At 39.3% G+C, this 20,374-nt stretch overlaps 1 protein-coding gene across 5 annotated transcripts in view; it reads left to right on the forward strand.

Annotated features, from left to right (window-relative positions):
- The window catches only part of PTPRM (protein tyrosine phosphatase receptor type M), a 661,667-nt gene that overhangs the window by 460,264 nt on the left and 181,029 nt on the right, over window positions 1-20,374 (forward strand). For all 5 annotated transcript variants that reach the window (XM_059706595.1, XM_059706597.1, XM_059706599.1 and 2 more), the window contains one exon: window positions 10,742-10,874. In XM_059706595.1, the coding sequence (XP_059562578.1) occupies window positions 10,742-10,874 (133 nt within the window). The remainder of the gene's footprint in view (window positions 1-10,741; window positions 10,875-20,374) is intronic.

Here is a 20,374-nt window from a genome sequence, read left to right on the forward strand (position 1 = left end):
GGTAAAGACTTTTATCTGTCACCAATGTCCTGAGAAAAAGCCGTCCTCTGTGCGCACTCTTGGCATGTTCAGGGGAGCCAGTGTGCAGACATTTTCCTTCTTCCTCAGCATATTGCCTGGATGCCCATTTGAGGTGATTCAAAAATTGCTGCAAATGCCTCTCTTCTTTTTTTTCTTTTTTTTTTAAATATATTTTATTGATTTTTTACAGAGAGGAAGGGAGAGGGATAGAGAGTTATAAACATCGATGAGAGAGAAACATCGATCAGCTGCCTCCTGCACACTCCCCACTGGGGATGTGTCTGCAACCAAGGTACATGCCCTTGACCGGAATTGAACCGGGACCCTTCAGTCCACAGGCCGACGCGCCATCCACTGAGTCAAACCGGTCAAGCAGATGCCTCTCTTTTTAATAACCTCTCACCAAATACTGGGGATTAGTGAGGGAAAGACCACAAAATGCAATCTGTTGTCTTTACTTTCCACGTCTACCTTTTCTTCCTTTTTCTTTCCACTTATACCCATTATCCTATGTCTGAGAACTTTAACATAAATGGAAATGGATAAGTAGGCTATGAAAACCATAACCATGCAAATGAAAAAGACAGAAACATTTAAATGAGATTTATTGTGAGAAATCTTTGATTCAGCAAACATGTTTTTGCATGTACTGTGGCCACCTAATAAGATGTTCAGCAAGGTCTGTGAGGACCAAAGAGTAAAAGCAACTTTGTCCCAAAGGGTTTATGTTAGAGTATGTGGCACAAGGGACTTACTACAATAACTGCACACAAGGTTGACAATAGGAAGCTCTATGCAAGAGGGGTGAAACTTCCTATTGAAGTCCAGTAGGAAAGAGAATACTTTCTACAACAGCATTTGGGCTAAGTGCCCTTTGAAGACAAGTGGTATTTAAACCTACAGAAAGTGAGGAGGGGAGTGCTTCCGTGCAGGAGGAGCGGGAAGAGGACATGTTGGCTGTATGAGGAAAACAGAACATTTCCATTTGGTTGGAACACGGGTGGGTGAAGGAAAGTAGAAAGAGGACAATTATAAAGTCAGGGAAGCGGGCGGGAACCATCTCCTGGAAGACCTTGATTGCCTTTTAAAATAAGCATTAGAAAACTCTTGGTTTTTTTGTTTCTGAAATGAAAGAGTGACCTGATTAGAGTTCTTTAAGTAGATCAGTGGGGCTTCAGTATGTAAAAGACTGGATGTGATATCTACTTGGGAGTCAAGTACAAAAGTCCAGAAGAGAAGTAAACATGTCCATGGAAGTGGGAATGGAGAAGGGATGAAGAAAAAATAGTGTTCTTTGACTTTTTTGAGATTGGGCAGGGTGGTGATAACTGACCTCTCTAATATCCTGTGACTACTCTTCAACCCAAGGAGAGACTGAGAGAACCCCCTTTTAATAGGTTTCATTTTTATGTGCTGAGGGTCAAAGTGTCCTTTATGTATAACCAAAATGTATTTACTTGTTCTGACTTTTATTGTGTATCTAGTATATTCTAAGCACTAAGGACACAGAGAGGGAAAAGGTGCAGTGTTTTCTCTATAAGAATTTGAACTCCTGCTCGTTCAAGCCTGTGTGTGTATGTTAAAAAATATGCCACATTCATACACAGGTCACACATGATCATTGTTCTCTTTGCAAATGCCTCCTGCATATCTGAAGACATTCATTCAAGAAAGATTTACAAAGTGACCACTATGTCAAAGACATTGTGTTAATCTCAAGAAGTCAAAGGTGGACGAGAAATAGTCTGCACTCGTGAAAAGCTCCAGTGGAAGACAGTGTCATGGCACCTGCTGGTCTTTTCCTTGCTTAGATAAGTGACCTCAATTCCTTTTTTCTTTATTCATAGTCCTTTTTTTCTGCCCTGTGGATCACCTGTATTTTTTTCTTTGATTCCTCTTCAGCGTTTCTATTTGGAACAGCCTTTTGTACCCTGGAAGGATTATTATGTGCATGCCATTCCTCTCGGACACTTCAGAATCACATTGCCTGCATTACCAGCCCTTTTTTCTCCGCAGTTAGGCCCAGAAAGTCCTTTGTCCTCATATGTTTATCTTACTGTTCTTTCAGGATTTTAATTTTCTTATTGCATTGTTCTGCGTTTTTGTTTGTTTGGTGGTTTGGTTTGTTTGTGTGTGTGTGTGTGTGTTAGGCTCTCCTCTTTACAAAGGATCAAGATGATTTTGAACATGAGTCTTTTCTTCCAAAGTGTTAGCAGTAATCACCTGAGTTTACTGTATTACTGGAGAAAGTTTCGATGCAGATAAACAAGAGTGGACTTCATAGACTTACTTAGATCTAGAGTGTAGCCCCCTCACTTTCCTTCTCATTGACTTAGGGCAAGCTATCCTGACTGCTTCTGCTGCCTTGGTTTCCTCACTTGTAAAATGGTAGTAATTATACCTTATGGTGTAATCCTGTAAAATAAAAGCCTAATATGCTAAGTGTGTGATCATCCATTCAACCAATCAAAGTGTAATATGCTAATGATATGCTAAGGCCACTCAATAGCTCACTATAACATGCACTGACCATCAAGAAGCAGGCGCTCCAACCAGTAAGTTATTTTGCTGCTGGGGTCCAGTCAATCCAGGACAGAGTGAGATAGGCCAGACATGCCCTGGAGCCCTCCCGCAGTCCCTCCCTGGCTGACCAACCTCCCACATCCCTCCCCAGCCCCAATTGTCCACCGGTGGGATACCTTGGCCTGGCCTGTGCCTTCTCGCAATCTGGGACCCCTCAGGGGATGTCGGAGAGCAGGTTTCAGTCCGATCCAGCAGGCCAGGCGGAGGGACCCCACTGATGCATGAATTCGTGCACTGGGCCTCTAGTATTAAATAAAATTTGGGTAAGATACCTGGCATATAAAGTAGGTCTTCCAAAATGTCAGCCTTCTTCCTGTCTAATTTAGTAACATAAAATTAGCATGCTTTAAATTCTTTTACACTTAAAATATATTCTAGTTTCTACTTGTTGTGGGTAATTCTAAAACTAGGATTTTATTCCATCAGGTTTGCCTCTTTATTTTGTAAAAGGATATTTTAAAATAGTGCATTAAAAGAAATAGGTTAACTGATAAAGTGTGGTATTATATTAGAAGATGTTTTTAAAACAACAGACCAATTAAATATTTTTCCTGTTTTTCATGGCCTGGGAAAACCTCCCTCGCAGATTTTTAGGAACAACGGTTCTTGAGTTGGATTTTTCTTCATGCTGTGTAGGGAATGACCTAAGGTGTTATATATAGATTCCTGGGTTCTACCTCAGACCCTGGATCCAGTTACTGGAAAACCCAGCCATCTGCAGGTTTCAAAAACTCTCCAAGTGATTCTTAAAGTCACTTTCCTTGGAGAGTCTTTGTTCTAAAATATATTGAACAGAATGACACAGTTAATATAAGCCTTATTTATTAAAGAATTTCATTGTTTGAGGAAAAATTGCCTGTTTACTAAGTCAGAGTTGGGAGATTGTGTGACCCCATTCTGTCCTAAGACCCCAAGAATCCTTTGTACATTTCTAAGGTCCACCTTGTGTGTATGTGGCTTATTGGCCTGTGAGGCACGTCACACTTCTGCATGCATTTTGCTAGACTATATTTTTTGAACCTCAGAAATACTGGTTATTCTAGCAAGCAGAGAATTTTTTAGGTATATGTACTTTTTGATAAGATAGTAAATGACACATTCCAGGCGGTAGACAAAACTTCAAGGGGTTTTGCAAACAGCTACAACTTTATTCAGGAAGCTGTGGTGATTCTTTGTCCCACAGGAATGATTTTTAAGAGTGAAACATAAGGTAGGCCATAACCCAAAGCCACAAAGTCTATAAGAAAATTTGAGGGGCAGTATTTTTTTATTTTAATGCCTTCAAACTCAGTTTCAAACTTTTAGAAATGTCTACTCTTAACTGGTGCAGCATGGAAAACATCTACTCCCATTGCCTCTCTTGATTACTCACTTTATATGAAAGGTGAACACAGTTGATACCTTATTATTGACAAATCGTTTCTTCATTTTATTACTTGACCATGAATTGAGAAATGCAAATAAAAAAATAAAGCTATTTCATCAGAATAGTAACAGCACTAATAATTCTCTTGAAACTTTTAGTGCCCAGATGGTAAGTGATAAGGCTTTGATAGATCATCTTCCCCTCTGGGTGTTGGCCACATCAATAACTGAGACAGGGACTGTCATGAAACTAGAACAAAAATAAAAAAGTAGATTAATTTTTTAAAGATGGCATATATCAAACAATCCAGTATTTCAGTTTTATATGAAAAATTATTATTCTGATTATTATTTGTAAGTCATACACGCTCTGCATGCCCTACGGTGGAAATTAGGGACAAAGGAAGAGTTATAAATTCAAAAGCATAATCAGGTTACAAACAGTACATAAAGTGTGAATGTAGATTATTCCAAGAGCAGTGATTGACTTTGCATTCCCAGGAAGAAAAACGCTATATAATTTAAATGAAAAATCGTGGAGATGTTTTGTATTATGTATAACGTCAAGGTCCAACTGAGAAACCTAAACTCAGACTGCAAAGAATTTCAACTCTCTGAGCACAAGACATGTATGAACTGTCTCACATAATCTTGAAAACCAGGTTGTTGCTATTTTTAAGAAAAAGAAAAGAAATCTACCTCTGCAAAGGGTAAAAAGAAAAAACACGAGAATTAATTAAAATAAATTCTCTATAAAGTCATAAAAATGTTAGTACAAAATGTATAAGGCTTCCTTAATTGAGATTTTACAGTATCTGTTGGGAACAGTGCTCTTTGTGCTACACTTGAAGTAACAATATTTTTATGTATTGCCACAGCTTCCACTTTATTTTCGACTTTTTTCTTGAGTTTCATTTCATAGGTTTTCTTGAACTCCTCAGTTTCTCTTTTCAGCAGTACCCTCCATGGTTGCTGTCCCCAACGTCCCCTTCACCTCCCATATACCAGGAGTGGTATTTGGTATTTGTTTTGCCACTGAAGCGTTTTGCACGTAGCGAAATGAAGTATTTTGTTGCTTGGATTCAGTTCAAGCGTTGAACCAAAGGAAACACGTTTCTCCAGCAGGAAGCTGGCCATGTATTTCCATGGCACCAGCATCCACCCAGTCCTTTGCACTCTGACTCCTGAGCTCACCTGTGTGCAGCCAGTGGGGTGCCTGTGCGAGTCCCTTGTGTCCTTTCAGTTCCAGTTGCCCCCTTAGATCAGAATTGGAGGCTCCTTGCCAGGGTGAGGCAGTAGCCTTCCCATGGCCCGCTGACTGTCCTTCCTTTCCTTTCTTCAGTGAGCCTGGCTGGTTAGTACTGCCCAGGTATTCTCCATTCTCCTCAAGGGCTCCTCCACATGAATCTCAATCTCTCTCTCTCTCCCTCTCCCTCTCCCTCTCCCTCTCCCTCTCCCTCTCCCTCTCCCTCTCCCTCTCCCTCTCCCTCTCCCTCTCCCTCTCCTTCTCACTCCCTCTCCCTCTCCCTCTCCTTCTCTCTCTCTCTTTCTCTCTCTCTCTCTTTCCCTCCCTCCCTCCCTCCCTCCCTCCCTCCCTCTCTCTCTCTCTCTCTTCACCTCCTAAGTGTCCTCATGCAGTCTCATGGCTTTAAATACCATCTTTTTTGCTGCCAATCCCAAAACGTATTCTCTAAACTTAGATTCTAAACTTAGATGTCTCCCCACTATTTGCAACTGCCTACTTGTATCTCCTGTGGGTGTCTAATGTTTCAAAACTAACTTGTCTCAAACCAAATTCCTGACTCCCTCAGCTACCTGCCCCTCTTAACTCTCTACATCTCAGCAAATAGCAACTCCATCTTTCCAGCTACTCATGCCAGAAACCCGGATGTTATACCTACACACTTAACCCAGTTCACGGGCAAATGTATCTCAAGTTTGACCTCCACTGCTCCTGTCATATTCCAAAGCATCAATAGCCTCATCCCTGATATTCCTGTTTCTACAATCGACATCCCCCCCCCGCCCCAAAGCCTATTCTAAACACCATGCCAGTGGGATCCTGTTAAATCATAAACCAGATCACATCACTCCACTCAGAATCCTCCCATAGCTCCCATCATGCAAAAAAAAGCAAAGTCTTTATAATGATCTATGGAGGCTCCCCCACTCTGACATTTCCCCACCACTTTCCCCAGCTTCCTCCACTGCGGGCACACCTCAGTATTTCACAGTCTCATCGTGTGCCTGTGAACTTTTCCTTCCCACTGCCTAAGTGCTCCTTCCTGAATGTCATCATATCTCACTCCCGTTCCTCTTTCCTGTCTCTGCTCCAGTGTTACTTTCTCCGTAACCCCCATCTCAGATCTTACTGGCACCTGCCCGCCCTCAGAGTCCCCACTCCATTGCGCATGTTTCTCTGTAGCACCCACCACCCATTCACACCCCGCACAGGGTATGTGTGTACATCCGAGTCTCTTTCCCTGCAAGAATGTGACCACCCTTCAGCAGAGGTTCTGGCGCCCAAGCTGTCCCTAGGTGCTTCCTCACCTTCCTCTCCCTCCCTTTAGGAAGGCTTCCCGTTTCCTCCAGCCTGTCCCGATGCTGTGGCGGAAGGTCACTAGCTCCAGGCCGCAGTGATGCCTTCCTGGCCTTCCGGGCTCGCATCCTGACATCTTCTGGGGAGTTTTGTGCAGCCAGTCCAGTAATCAGAACGGGGCCCAGACCTGAGGCCTGAGGCTGCATCCTTGTGTTCTCAGCCTGCCATGCTGCTGTTTTTCCATTTAACATCGGTCACTGGGCCAAGACTGGCTGTTTTCTGCCAAGTTAAAAACCAACCAAATATTGCATTGGGTAATTGGGTTTGGGGTTCTTTTTTATTTTTGTTTTTGTTTTTTAGATTTTTTTTACATTAGACATTATAGCTGAAACCTTAAATAATGCAAATTATTTTTACCTGGATTACCAATTTTTTTTTTCTTACAATTTTCTCAGTCATCAAAACAAAACAAAAGACCCAGAGCTGTCACTAGGAGTCAGTAGAGTGGGCATCTGTGAAGATTATGCACCATAAGTTTAGTAGCCCCTCCTCCTCCATCTCTCAGAGATATTTTAGCTTATTCATCATTTTAATGAATATGTTTAAGCCTAGATAGTGCCTATTGTCAAATGTATATACTTGAATTTATTCTTTTTATAAAGATCTAAATGTGCAGTAAACTCTAAGCAGAATGCACAGCAGAGGGGAAAAATGCCTTTCCATGAAAAATTAGAATTTATATACCCCCTTAAAAAAAAAGAATAAAAGTTTATGCCATTAGAAACCTGGCAAGAAAATAACAAGACAGAGTGGGAAATATTATGAAAACAACCCTTTTGCCAAGCAGTTTGTAAATTATACTGTTAAATTCAGAGATTTGGGTGGAGGGCAGGGAACAAGCTATCATTTGCAATGACATTCTGTCACTAAATCGTCCTCTGTCCGAGGCTGACTGACAGCTCACAAACACATGTTTCCAAAGAAACAAAGTGGAGAGAAGAGCATCCTATGGAAGGAGAAGATGAAGTTACTCATTTCAGGGAGGGCTGCAGGGCAGGCAAAGAAAGACAGGAATGACACGTATCTAGAGTGAACCTGGAATTAATGACACACACCTCAGGGCCGTAATTTATTTCATCCCAACTAGTGTCTGTGTTCATGCTTCCCCAGATTAGTGCTAAACCCAGATATGGGACTCAACCCCGTCATTCAGGCACATCGCAGTGATCTAGTGGCTGTGCCCTGTTGCAAGCAGAGGGTGGGTGGTTCACAGGCAGCCTCCTTGCCTTTCTCGAGTTGGCCTCCATTTTGTATGATTGCTACCCTAATCACACTGCAACTGTGTCCTGCAGAGATAGGACATTTCATTTTCTTGACCTGCAATGTGAAATGAGTTAAAAGTAAGTGCTAAAGAATGATAATACTGAGGTTACGCTGGCTGCATAGCAATGTGCTTGCCTGCTTCCTTTAGGGAATGGATAGCTGCAGGGGGGATCTCTTTTCCTGACCCAGAGATGTGTAGAGTCATTCACCAGTTCTCACAGGACACAGGCAAAAGACTACAGGAACACGCACTAGTTGTCTGGTTAACAGAAGCAAATGCATGACCATTATCAGGACAAACTCTTACTGAATGTTTACAATGTATGGATTGTAGCCATGTATTGTTATATTCAGATTTTCTGAGCTAAGTTAAGGTTTTCTTAGAAAGAAAGAAAGAAAGAAAGAAAGAAAGAAAGAAAGAAAGAAAGAAAGAAAGAAAGGAAGGAAGGAAGGAAGGAAGGAAGGAAGGAAGGAAGGAAGGAAGGAAGGAAGGAAGGAAGGAAGGAAGGAAGGAAAGAAAGAAAGAAAGAAAGAAAGAAAGAAAGAAAGAAAGAAAGAAAGAAAGAAAGAAAGAAAGAAAGAAAGAGAAAGAAGGAAGGAAGGAAGGAAGGAAGGAAGGAAGGAAGGAAGGAAGGAAGAAAGAAAGAAAGAAAGAAAGAAAGAAAGAAAGAAAGAAAGAAAGAAAGAAAAAGTTCCTTTCCCAAGTGTTGTATTTACTGGCATAATTTGATTACAAAAATACTTAGTGAATCATCTATGTAGAAAAATATATTTGGAAAACTTTCAATCTATAGCTAGGTTTGTAAGATGCATGGAATGAGTCGCAGTATGGCAACATTTGGAGGAATAAAACTAATTTTATTTAATTATTTTGAAGTTAAGATTTTGTAATTGGGTAGAAAAATCAAAATGAGAAACATTGAACCTTTTCCAGTTTTATGTATGTGAAATATGTTATTTTTACCTGGGTTGCTTTTTCAATTTTTCATTTATCCTTTTATAACATACACATTTTCTAATTCTCACCTGAAGGTATGTTTTTAGTTTATTTTAGAGCGAGAAGAAGGGAAAGAGAGAGGAGAAACATTAATGTGAGAAAGAAGCATCATCTGTTAACCCCCCACCCCCACATTTGCCCTGACTAGGGATTGAACCTGCAACCTTTTGCTGTACAGGATGATGCTCCAATCAACTGAGCCACCCAGCCAGGGCTATAACATACACATTTTATCTTTAAATTGTTCCCAGCAACGTATTTCGTGTAATAATGTCCTCCAAATCTACCACTTGGTTGTATGTTCCAGTGGCATTTTGGAGTAGTATATTTAAGATGTAATTACAATAAAAGGAGAAATCATTAATGGTTTCAAGGTGTATCTAAACAACTAGTTTGAGAGATACTCATTCAAAAAAATAACAGGACATCCTCTGGAAGTGATCAGAAATAAAAATGACCTATTAAGAATTACCCAGAAGGTTTTGTATTTAATAAGGTGTCAGTTGTACAGCACAGCTTCTTGTACAATTGTCACTGATTGGAATATACACACGGAGTGAAACTCAGATGACCATGGCCTCTGTGCACTTTGTGTTTCTCCCTGACCTTGACTATCTTCTCCAGTCTGATGGCCACAGCTATGTTCAGGCTGTAGAATCATCTATAAAATCTTAATGTGAATGCCTTTTGAAAGAAACATTGTTAGTATGTTCCCAATGAAAACAGACGAAAAAATTATAGCTTGACGCACCCTACTTCTCTGACATGACTCATCTTAGCATAAACCCATTCTAGAATGCACAAGACACAACGAAGGTTAAGTTTTTCAAGAGCCAGTTGAAGCATGAATGGAAAACCCAATGAAAGGATAGAAAGGGGTGGTACCAACATTCACTTTTAATTACATTTTTTACCAATGAAACAAGAAGAAAATTCCAAAGTGAGAATTTTGAACATATAATTTTCCTCCTTTCAGGATGATTTGTCAACCTAGTGAGGGTGACGTGATGGCTCAGATGCTGAGCACTATCTTGCTCTGATTAAAAAGGTAGATGCCCTTAAAAAAAATGGATTCTGTTTAGTGAATTGAACATTACCTTCCTAATATTTTTCATCCTGAGCTCATTTAGCAGAGGAAATGGATATTTCATCTGACGTTGATGTGACATTCCATCACATTATACCATAAACAGGACAAACGGTGTTTTGGGAAATGAGAAAGCAGGAAAGCTAAGACAGCCGCCACTGTAAGGCTTTGGTTATCTCATTTCAACAGATATTAAATGTGGGTGCCAGTAGTGTGATCATCAGCTGCTTCCTACGTTGTATAAATTGCTTAGAAGGAGTCTTTTGCCCACCAGATGTGACCTAGATTTAGATTTCCAAAGACAGAGGGGAAAAATCTCTATTGTGTTAAAAAAAAACAACAACAATTGCTGGTAAAATGCATGGTAAATGAGCTTATCTCACTTTTCCAGGTGTTTGGTTTAATATGTTATAGAATTACTGCTTCATTTATGAAAAAATAATTGAGCAAACTATTCCAGCAAATCAAATTTGGATAAAGGCTTAGGATAGCAATTGTGTTGTTAGCAAGTTTTAAAATGGCAGAAAGGGCAGAGAGCCAATAGAGATAATAAAAATATAAAAAAACTGTGTTTGAGAAGAGTTTCTTATAAAAGGGTCAGTTATGAGTGTGCTATCCAGCTCATGTTATAATTTAGTAAAATATGGAAGAACAATGTGAACAATTACACTCCTTTCAGTGATTTTGAAAGCTGTTGAAAAAGTCAAAGCTTGTCTGTCTGCAGGCTCTGATAAGTCTGTGTTACATGCAGCCAAAAAAAATTAATGTAACATCTCTATTCTCTCTTACTCACCCTCTTTTCTTTCTCATTTTCTTTCATCTTTAGGAGCTGCTACTCCAAAACCTGTCCCAGAACCTGAGGAACCAACAGACCATACAGTTAAAATTGCTGGAGTCATTGCTGGCATCTTGCTGTTTGTTATTATATTTCTTGGAGTTGTGTTGGTAATGAAGAAAAGGTGAGCTCCTCACTATTGTTAAAGATGTGGTGCTATGCCATTGTTGCCACATTGCTTCATGTGTGTGAAAATGGTCAGTTATTGAATTGGGTTTTTTTTTTGTTTTTGTTTGTTTGTTTTTTTAAATATATTTTATTGATTTTTTACAGAGAGGAAGGGAGAGGGATAGAGAGTTAGAAACATCGATGAGAGAGAAACATCGATCAGCTGCCTCCTGTACACCCCCCACTGGGGATGTGCCCGCAACCAAGGTACATGCCCTTGACCGGAATCAAACCTGGGCCTTTTCAGTCTGCAGGCTGACGCTCTATCCACTGAGCCAAGCCAGTCAGGGCTTGAATTGGTTTTGATGACCAAGACACATCTGTGACTCTGATTGTTGACATTTTTCATCATGTAGCATTCAAGGTTATGGGACAACATTTAGAATAAATGGTTATTTTGTATGAATATGCAAAGCTAATCATGCCAAGTTAACATAAAAATCATGTGTTTTCCCACAAGTCAGTATGTAAAGCTCTGCAGAATCTTTAAAGACATTTATTCACCAGGCAACGTTTAGTACTTATTATTGATGTGTTAACATATTTGATGTTCTTGGGGATATGAGAAAGAAGACTTCCTTCTCTTTATAACGAAGATGAGGATGACAGTGTGGAGCCCATGTTATGTGCAGGCACCATGCTCGGGGGTTAACTGCACAACACCCCAGGAGAAAGAAACTCTCAAAGAACAGCCTGGCAGAAACATAGGGCATGACGTGGTTAAGGATGAGAACTAGAGCACATGGCATGGTATGAGACTGCACTGTCTAGCCAAGGGGTGGTCTCAGGGAGGAGAAAACAGAGACAGCTATAATAAGCAATTCTTACCTCTGATGCTTGAAAAATATACAGTGTCTTCTGTTTTGTGAAAATAAGCAAAAACTCATTTAATAATAATACAATGTTCAACTTATACAAAAATTATCAACATAAAAATAGAGATGGTAAAGGAACTACAGGATAAATTTTCCCAAACAGGGAATACTCAGATCTTGTTTCTTTATAGTTTTAAAATAATTACAGAGTAGGAGTAAAGTCATAGATGGTTGGGGGTAAGCATGGAGAGGTTTGGAAAATGAGGTCTTGAAAGTCTTATCTGGTCGTCTATGGAGGCTGGAGGTGGCCCTAAAACAGGCTGTTGGCCTTTAAGCAGGTGATAGTTTGATATAATTTTTATCTTAGAAAGATCACGCTGATGTTAGGGTTGAGCACAGTGTGGGGGAATAGAACTAGAGTCAGAAAGACTAGTTAAATGAAGAGGGGGCAACTTTAGAAAAATCCGGAGAGAAGGTAAGTTTCTGTAGCCATCTGGAAGCAGAAGCTGAGGGAGAGGGAACAGTGCAGAAAGAATCTAGTTTACTGGCTTAGACAGCTTAGTGGAGATATTAGTAGTGACCAAAATGTGAAATATAGGAAACAGAACATATTTTGGGAGTGAAAATGGAGAGTTCATTTTTACACTTTTTAAAGTTCACTCTCCCTGTAAAGTCAAGTGGACATACCCGCTAGGCCATTGGATAGGCTGGTGTGAACTAGGATACCCAGTTGCCATAGTCAAGGTTATCGACATGTCCTGGAGTGGAATCCATAGGTTTGGATGAGGTCACTCAAAGTTAAGTGTAGAGTGAGAAGAAGGAAGTCAAGGAAGAAGATAAAACCTTGGGTAACAGCAGTATTTAAGGGGTAAGTTAGAATATTTGTGTATATATATATATATATACAAATGCTTCTTTTTTTACTTCTTCCTTATTTGGTATTCATTATTGTAGTCAGGCCTCAAGACAAAGTGTTGCTCTGTCCCAGCTGTTTTTATCACTAATGGGTCCCCATCACTTGAACTCTTCCTTTCCATTTGTCATACATCTCTATTCCTTTCTCTCTTTTTCCGCCCCCATCATTTTATTTGTCTTATTTTTAATTCTTTTTTTTTTTCTATTTTACTTCTGTCTCACCTCTCATATTTTTTCTCCTGGATGTACTTCATCTCTCTCCACCTTGATGTTTAAGCATATCATGGTCTGTACTGTTAGGTGTGTTTTTTTAGTATGATTCTGTATAAATTCTAAGCAACACTAGGCCTTCCATGGCTGCATATTAAAATTAAGCATTTTGGATACATTTATTATCAATTCTAGAAATATGTGGAGTTTTGTGTCATCTGGCAAGCAGTTGCCCTTGTGACCTTAGCTAAATGTGAACTCACCCTCCCAGAGTCTATTTCTGCTGGGTCTCTCAGGTAGTCATGGAGGTGATGTCATAAATTATGCACTTGAAGATATTACCTGTGGTAACATATGCCCTTGATACAATTTTAGACTAAAACCAATAACTCATATTAAATTTACATGATTATTTACTACATAATCATCTTTAAAGGGTTGTTTTCACAGCATGTGCTACTTTTGTATGTGCTTTTTCCAAATATAGATATGTTCTTTGTAAGGCAATATGCTGTGCCTATAAGTACAAACCTGGTATGATTTAGACCTGAACAGACATGTGGTACAAACTTTCATATTTAACAGAAATTCTTAAATTTCCAATTGTTCAGGGTTTACCCAAAAATGTTTTAAAAGTTTTGTTTTTAAACATAATAGTTAAAACATGATAGTAATCATGGATAAGTTGCTGGAGTGTTATTGATGGTTTGGTTACATGGTTTGGTTATCAGAAACACTGAATATATTTTTTACTGAGGAACACTTGCCATCTAACATTTTATAGTTTTAGTAAAGCATACATTACAAAATGATCACCACAATATATCTAGTGAATGTCTTTTACCAATTACGTAGTTACAAAAATATTTTTCTTGTGATGAGGACTTTTAAGATGTACTCTTAACAATTTTCAATTATGCAATGCAGTATTATTATTACCTTAAGTCACCATTCTATACATTACATCCCCATGACTTATCTACTTTATAGCAGGAGGTTTATACATTTTGACCTCTTCCCTCATTTCAGCCGTCCCTCGCCCCCCCAACCCCCAACCCCAAGAGGAATACTGAATCCAGACTTGGAATTCCTACATCTGTATGTTAACTAACTTGGTGATTCTCAACTTCTCTTGGCCTTAGTTTCTTCATTTGTAAATTGAGGGATTTGCACTATATGATCTCTGAAGTCCCTCCCAATTTCAGAATATTAGGTTTTCTGTTATATAGCAGCCTATGGTGACAGTATTATACATTTGCTATTCTAGAAGTACAGTGAGTGGCTCATTACTGTATTTCATTATTTAAACGTACCCAGTGTTTCTTTCAAAGGCTCTCTTTGCTCAGTCAATTCAAGTCTAGAAGTGTTAGTTGATGAGTGGTTTATCTTTTAGCCACAAGGGAAGGAGAGAGAGGAAAGGAAAAGTGGGATTAAGTGTAGTATTGGTCATTTTGCGGGTTAGAGCCTGATGCTAATCCAGCTTGACTTCCAGTCCTGTGAGAGCTGTTAGTCTGTTTTTCTTCTACCCACAGTACTGAGTCAGCCAGCACAAATGTATGCCATTGGTTGTAAAGACAGACTGGGCCCAAGAGAAAGTATGGGTGAAAAAATTCATTAAAATTTCTTGAAATACAATTGGATGTCCTTCTGCTGAGGAAAAGTCAGTAGTTACTGTCTGTGTTTGTTAGCAGGCCAGGCCAGGTGGGCCTGAGATCTTGAGAAGAGGAACAGCAAATATTATTGGGAGGCATTTTCAATTATTGGCTTAACTAAGATGTGTTACCTTCTGAAAGACTAACCTTCTATAAAAAATAGTTGTTGGCCCATCCAGTGTGGGTCTGTGATTCAGCATGGGCCTATGAACCAAGAGGTCGCCAGTTTGATTCCTGGTCAGGGCACATGCCCAGGTTGCAGGCTTGATACCAAGTAGGGGGTGTGTGGAAGGCAGCTAGTCAATGATGTTTCTCTCTTATTGATGTTTCTATCTCTCTATTCCTCTCCTCTCTCTCTCTCTCTAAAAATGAACAAAAACATATTTTAAAAAATAGTTGCTGAAGGGAGACCTCTAGTAAACATGGAAAATCTGCTCAACTCATACTGATGGAATTGTTAGGCAATGATCACTAAAAACAGAAGTGTCCATGAGGTATATTTAGCTAGAATGTTTTATAAACCTTTCACAGATTAATGACTAATTGTTAATTTGTTTATAAATATTAATCCATTTGAGCCTTGCCTGGACTAATTTGAAATATTTTCCTTAAAAACTGATGCACAGACTTTACATTTATTACCTGTTTATTCCCTAAGTAAAGCAATTTTTTATTATATTTATCTTTTCCCAAAACATACTTTCTTTTGAGGGTGCAGTGTTTGATGCCACAAGTGTTAAGAAAGGGCATGAGATGAATAAAAGTTTAATACATGACAATATACTCTCAAAATTAAATAAGTTGAGTAGGAGATATGTAGCTTTATCATGTTTTTCATGTATTATTAAAATATCTATATTTTTAACAGTTTTCATAAGCAATGATTTATCTCAATAACATGTTTAGCATACAAGCACCATCAATTTTAAGCTGATCAATTATATTTACTATTGTTTTAAAATTTCTATAGATCTTTTAAAAATTTGAGAATATTTATATTAATTAAAAATTGAGAACATTTATATTAATTATAATAAAATTCCAGTCTCAGCTGATGTGGTAAATAGAAATTACAGAAGTTGTGGCTCTGTGGGAATAATCAAAGACATATGCATTCATGGTCAAAATAGCAAATGTTACCTACTCAACTACATGAACATTTGTTTTAGGTAAATATAATTATTTTAATTCTGAAGCACTATACCTCTACCTTCTTTCCACAACACATTTTAACAGATGTATATTTGTCGTTAAATGCAAATGCTACACATCTCGTTAAATATTTAGCACCCATCCTATATAATAAAATGGTAATATGCAAATTGACCCTAACAGCAGAATGACTGGGAATGACTGGTCACTATGGCACACTGACCACCAGGGGGCAGACACTCAATGCAGGAGCTGCCCTCTGGTGGTCAGTGTGCTCCCACAGGGGGAGCTCTGCTCAGCCACAAGCCAGGCTGATGGCTGCCAGTACAGTGGTGGTGGTGGGAGCCTCTCCTGCCTCCTCAGAAGCACTAAGGATATCCGACTGCAGCTTAGGCCTGCTCCTCACAGGCAAGTAGACATCCCCCAAGGGCTCTGGCGCTTCCAGAGGGATGTCTGACTGCCAGCTTAGGCCCAATCCCCTGGGGAGTGGGCCTAACCCAGCAGGTGGACATCCCCCAAGGGGTCCCAGACTGTGAGAGGGCACAGGTCAGGCTGAGGGACCCCCCAAGTGCACAAATTTTTGTGCACCAGGCTTCTAGTTATATTATATTTAAACAGTACTGGTACTTCCAAGGAAAAAATCTCAATAAAAATAGGAAGTATTTCTGAAGATATCATGAAACAAAAAGGATAAAAGAGAAACTGATGAAAGCCCTATTTTCAAAGAGATGCCTGCAGCATGTAGCTGGCGGCAAGCTGACATTAAATGCAGTTCTCCCACTATACCTGTTTACCCCCGAGATAAGAATTTCTGTTCCACTCTAACCAAGTGTGCGTTGCATGTGGAAAATATTTTAAGTCTGTAAGTTTTATTCAAAGTCCTATTTCGAAGTCACATTTTCAAAAACTGCATTAAGGAAAGTAGACATTTCTTTGTGATTGTTACTTAGAGTGTGTATACTTCATATGCAGCCATATAAATAATAGCCAGATGCCAAGACTGTTCTATTCTAGCGCATGCGTTGGTATGCATGAAACAGGAAATACGTACACACAGATGAACATCCATATGGCATCCTAATCTGCCGACTAGCTCATGCCCTTCAGTTTTCTAGATGATGATTGAAACAACTTGTTGTGTAGACGTAAGTTAATCAAAATGACCTTTTTAAGGTCTCCTCTAACCTGGACTTCATATGATTACCCGAATAGCTCCTACATGAGCCACTATTTTGGATTCAACCAAAAGGTTTAATAATATTCCATTAGGAGTTCTTTGGGAGCTCTTTATAAGGAAGGTTTTATTTTAAAACGAGTGTGGGGGAATATAGGCACCAGTGTTTCATTTTACAGGAGGAAAATATCAGAGAATGATAATGGAGCCACTTGGGCTTTAGAATCTTACAAACCTGGTTAGAATCCCAGCCTCTACTTGGTAGCAGTGAAAACTTAGATGAGAAATGTGATGATAATGTGTGCTTCATAAGGAAAGCATGAATATTAAATGATATAACTCATGTACACAGGTGGTGCTTGATAAATGATAGCTTAAGGGTTATTATTGGAGGTTGGGAAGTTCAAGGTGACATAGGTAGTACTCGCCAAGCCTGGGATAAATCCAGGTGTGTCTGATTGTTAAGCACCTTGCTACACTAGTCATGCAATAGAACTCTGAGATGCCTCTTGCTCTGTAACACTCAGATACTTTCAGTTTACTTTGCTGTAAGCCTACCAGTACCTGAAACTTTGCCAGCACGTTTTAATCTTCTTTTTGAGCTATCATTGGAGAATTAGCTAAATAACAGCTTTTTCCACTTCCTTCTTCACAAAAGTGTTTTTTAAATACCTTCAGATATATGTACTTTGTGTATTCTTTGAATCATAACTCTACTTCAGACAGCTCACAGTAGTGAGGAGACTATCTTTGTCTGGTTTAGTGAGTGAGAGAACTTGGTGAAGTTTCCTCATGAGCTGTCAATCAACGGAGCCCTTGCTCTTCTGCTTCTGCCTCAGAGACAAATGCTAGAGCCCAGGTGAGAGGGGCCCCGGAGACAAATGCTTGCGTGCACACCTTGGCTCTGTGGCTCTAGTTGTATGACCCTGGGCAAGATATAGTTTTGTGGCCCTCATTTTCCCCAGGTGTACCACGGGCATAATAATAGTATATTTACCCCCATAAGAGTGTTAGGAAAAGATAATTAGCTATTACCATTGCATTGCTGGTCCCTATAAATATTAACTATATTATTAATAATATTATTCATAAACTATATTATTAATAAACATAAAACATTAGCATATGATCTATAGCTGACTCTAGTTTCAATGTGCATTACATGCTGCCTCGAAGCCTGGTTTCCATGCAAGAAGGAGAACTGCTCTTTGGCCATGCTCACCCAGCAGTGTTCCCGAGGCAGAGGCTCCTGCTCAGGCCAGGGGATGGCTGGAATATGCGAAAAAATTCTCTCCAGAGAAGTAAAGCAAAGCTTCCTACCATGCGTGGGGACTTCCCTCTACGCCCAAATTTTTCTGAGGGGGCATGGCCATGGCATTCAACTCAAATACTTTGGGCATCAAAACCCATCAGGCCCTGGCCAGGTGGATCAGTTGGTTGGAGTGTCAACCAGTACGCCAAAAGGCTGTGGGCTGAATTCCTGGTCTGGGCATATACCTAGGTTTTGGGTTCGATCCCAGTCGGGGTGTGTACAGGAGGCAACCAATGTTTCTCTCTTATATCAATGTTTCTCTCTCATACTCTCTCTCTTTCTGCCTCTCTCTCTAAATCAATAAACATATCCTCTATAGTGAGGATAAAAAAAATAGAAAATGAAAAGAAAGTATCAGACTCAGACCCAGTAAGAGGCCAAATGGTCTGTCTCCAGGGGTCAGAAAAAAAAGGGCAGCCTTGCTCTCTTCAGGGTGCTTACTAGTAGCGTGCATGTATATGAACTCCCTGCTCAGCCAATTATCCCAACCCCAGGTCAGGATAGGCCTCTAGAGCCTCTGGCGGTGGATCCTTTGCCATGTGACAAGGCACCAGCCCTGAACCTGCTGGACCGTCACCAGCTATCTCAGGGCACAATTGTCCTATTGATTTCCATTTTTTATGCCCTTTGGCTTTCCAGCACAGCTTGTTTTTACCCAGTACCTTTATTGTAGCTGACTAAAATGTTCTTTCAGTGTATCTTACCTCTGAAGTTCAAGTCTAATAGTCTAAACATGTTAAGAGTGGTTGCATATTTATCACTGAAATCAATGGTTCTGCACACTTGATGTCTGCAAACAGCATGTGTTGACATTCCCAGCTTAGTCCCACCAAGGCTGTTAATGTTCTCCAAAGGGTATATGTCTCTATTGACATGGCTTCACTTCCTACAGGGCAGGGCAAAAGTAGGTTTACAGTTGTGAGTGCACAAAACTGAGTTATTCTTGTGTTATTATTTATCAATATTGTGTTTTCCATCTGAACGACTATAAACCTACTTTGGCACCACCTGTGATTCGTAGAGTGGGAAAAACCCAGGGCCTAAAAACTAAGGATATTTTACTTGGGATCATTGTCTAAACCTGTCATCTTACTTAGTGAATCCAGGAATTCAAACTGACTGGTATCATTTCTTCAACGCTTACTACTTTTGTTTTGTACTAATGAGTAAAAGAGTATTGAAAAATACTTTGAGTATATGGGGGGAAATTATATTTATATGGGCGAATTTCTAACCTAAGCTTCGTGATCCTTCTACTAACATAAATCTAAATTTCTTTTTAATAAGAAGAATTGTATCTGGAATCCTTAAACTAGGTTCATGTATAGAAATTCACATAAAATTAATTGTTAACTAGAATAGACCAGAGCTACTGTGTTAATGGAGGAAGGAATGCTTTGTTTGTTTGTTTGTTTGTTTGTTTGTTTGTTTGTTTTGGTGGATCTCAGCATTACAAGATGCAATACTGTAGTAAAAAATAAAATGACTTGAACAGGAAAGGCATGTTTTTACCAGTATCCTCCTAAAGTGAGCTTCAAAGGGAATAATGCTTCACTAGACCTACTGGATGCAGCTTTTGTTATTTTCACACATGCTATTTCCTTATTGGCACTGCAGTGGTGGAACTAAAGTTAAGCTATTTTTATGGCAACTAGTAAAAATTGACTCATTTATTAAATTCAACGTACTTCTATTTGTAAAAACAACATACTTCTATTTGTAAAAACAAAAAATTGGCAAAAATATAGTCCAGGTTATCCTATCTAAGAATGGCCCATTTTATCCCTCCTGCACATGCATAGGCATGAATACACCTTTCTAAAGTTAATTATGTTTCTGAGATGGCTTGAAGCAGCACCTTCCTGAATAGCAGAATTCTAATTTGGACCCAGAAATTGGGTACTTTCCTTACTCACCCCCTCATTTCAGAGCTCACAGCACATTCTCCTTGCATTCAGGCTCTTGAATTATTTGGGTGCCACCTGTCTTTTCTATCAAATTATAGGATGTGAAGGGCTGTGATGTGATCCTTTTTAATCATCTTTGACTTCCCACTTCCCACATCTAGTACAGTACTTTTCCCATCGTAGATATGTAGTATATTTAATAATTAAAGACAAAATATACTTCTTTAATACAAGTCCTTCAGTGCAACACTAGACTTTGAATTGCTTTGGCTTTTTATTTATAGGGATGTAAATTGTATAATATCATAATATTTTTTAT

Source organism: Myotis daubentonii, chromosome 8, assembly GCF_963259705.1.
Source record: "Myotis daubentonii chromosome 8, mMyoDau2.1, whole genome shotgun sequence".
NCBI lineage: Eukaryota > Metazoa > Chordata > Mammalia > Chiroptera > Vespertilionidae > Myotis > Myotis daubentonii.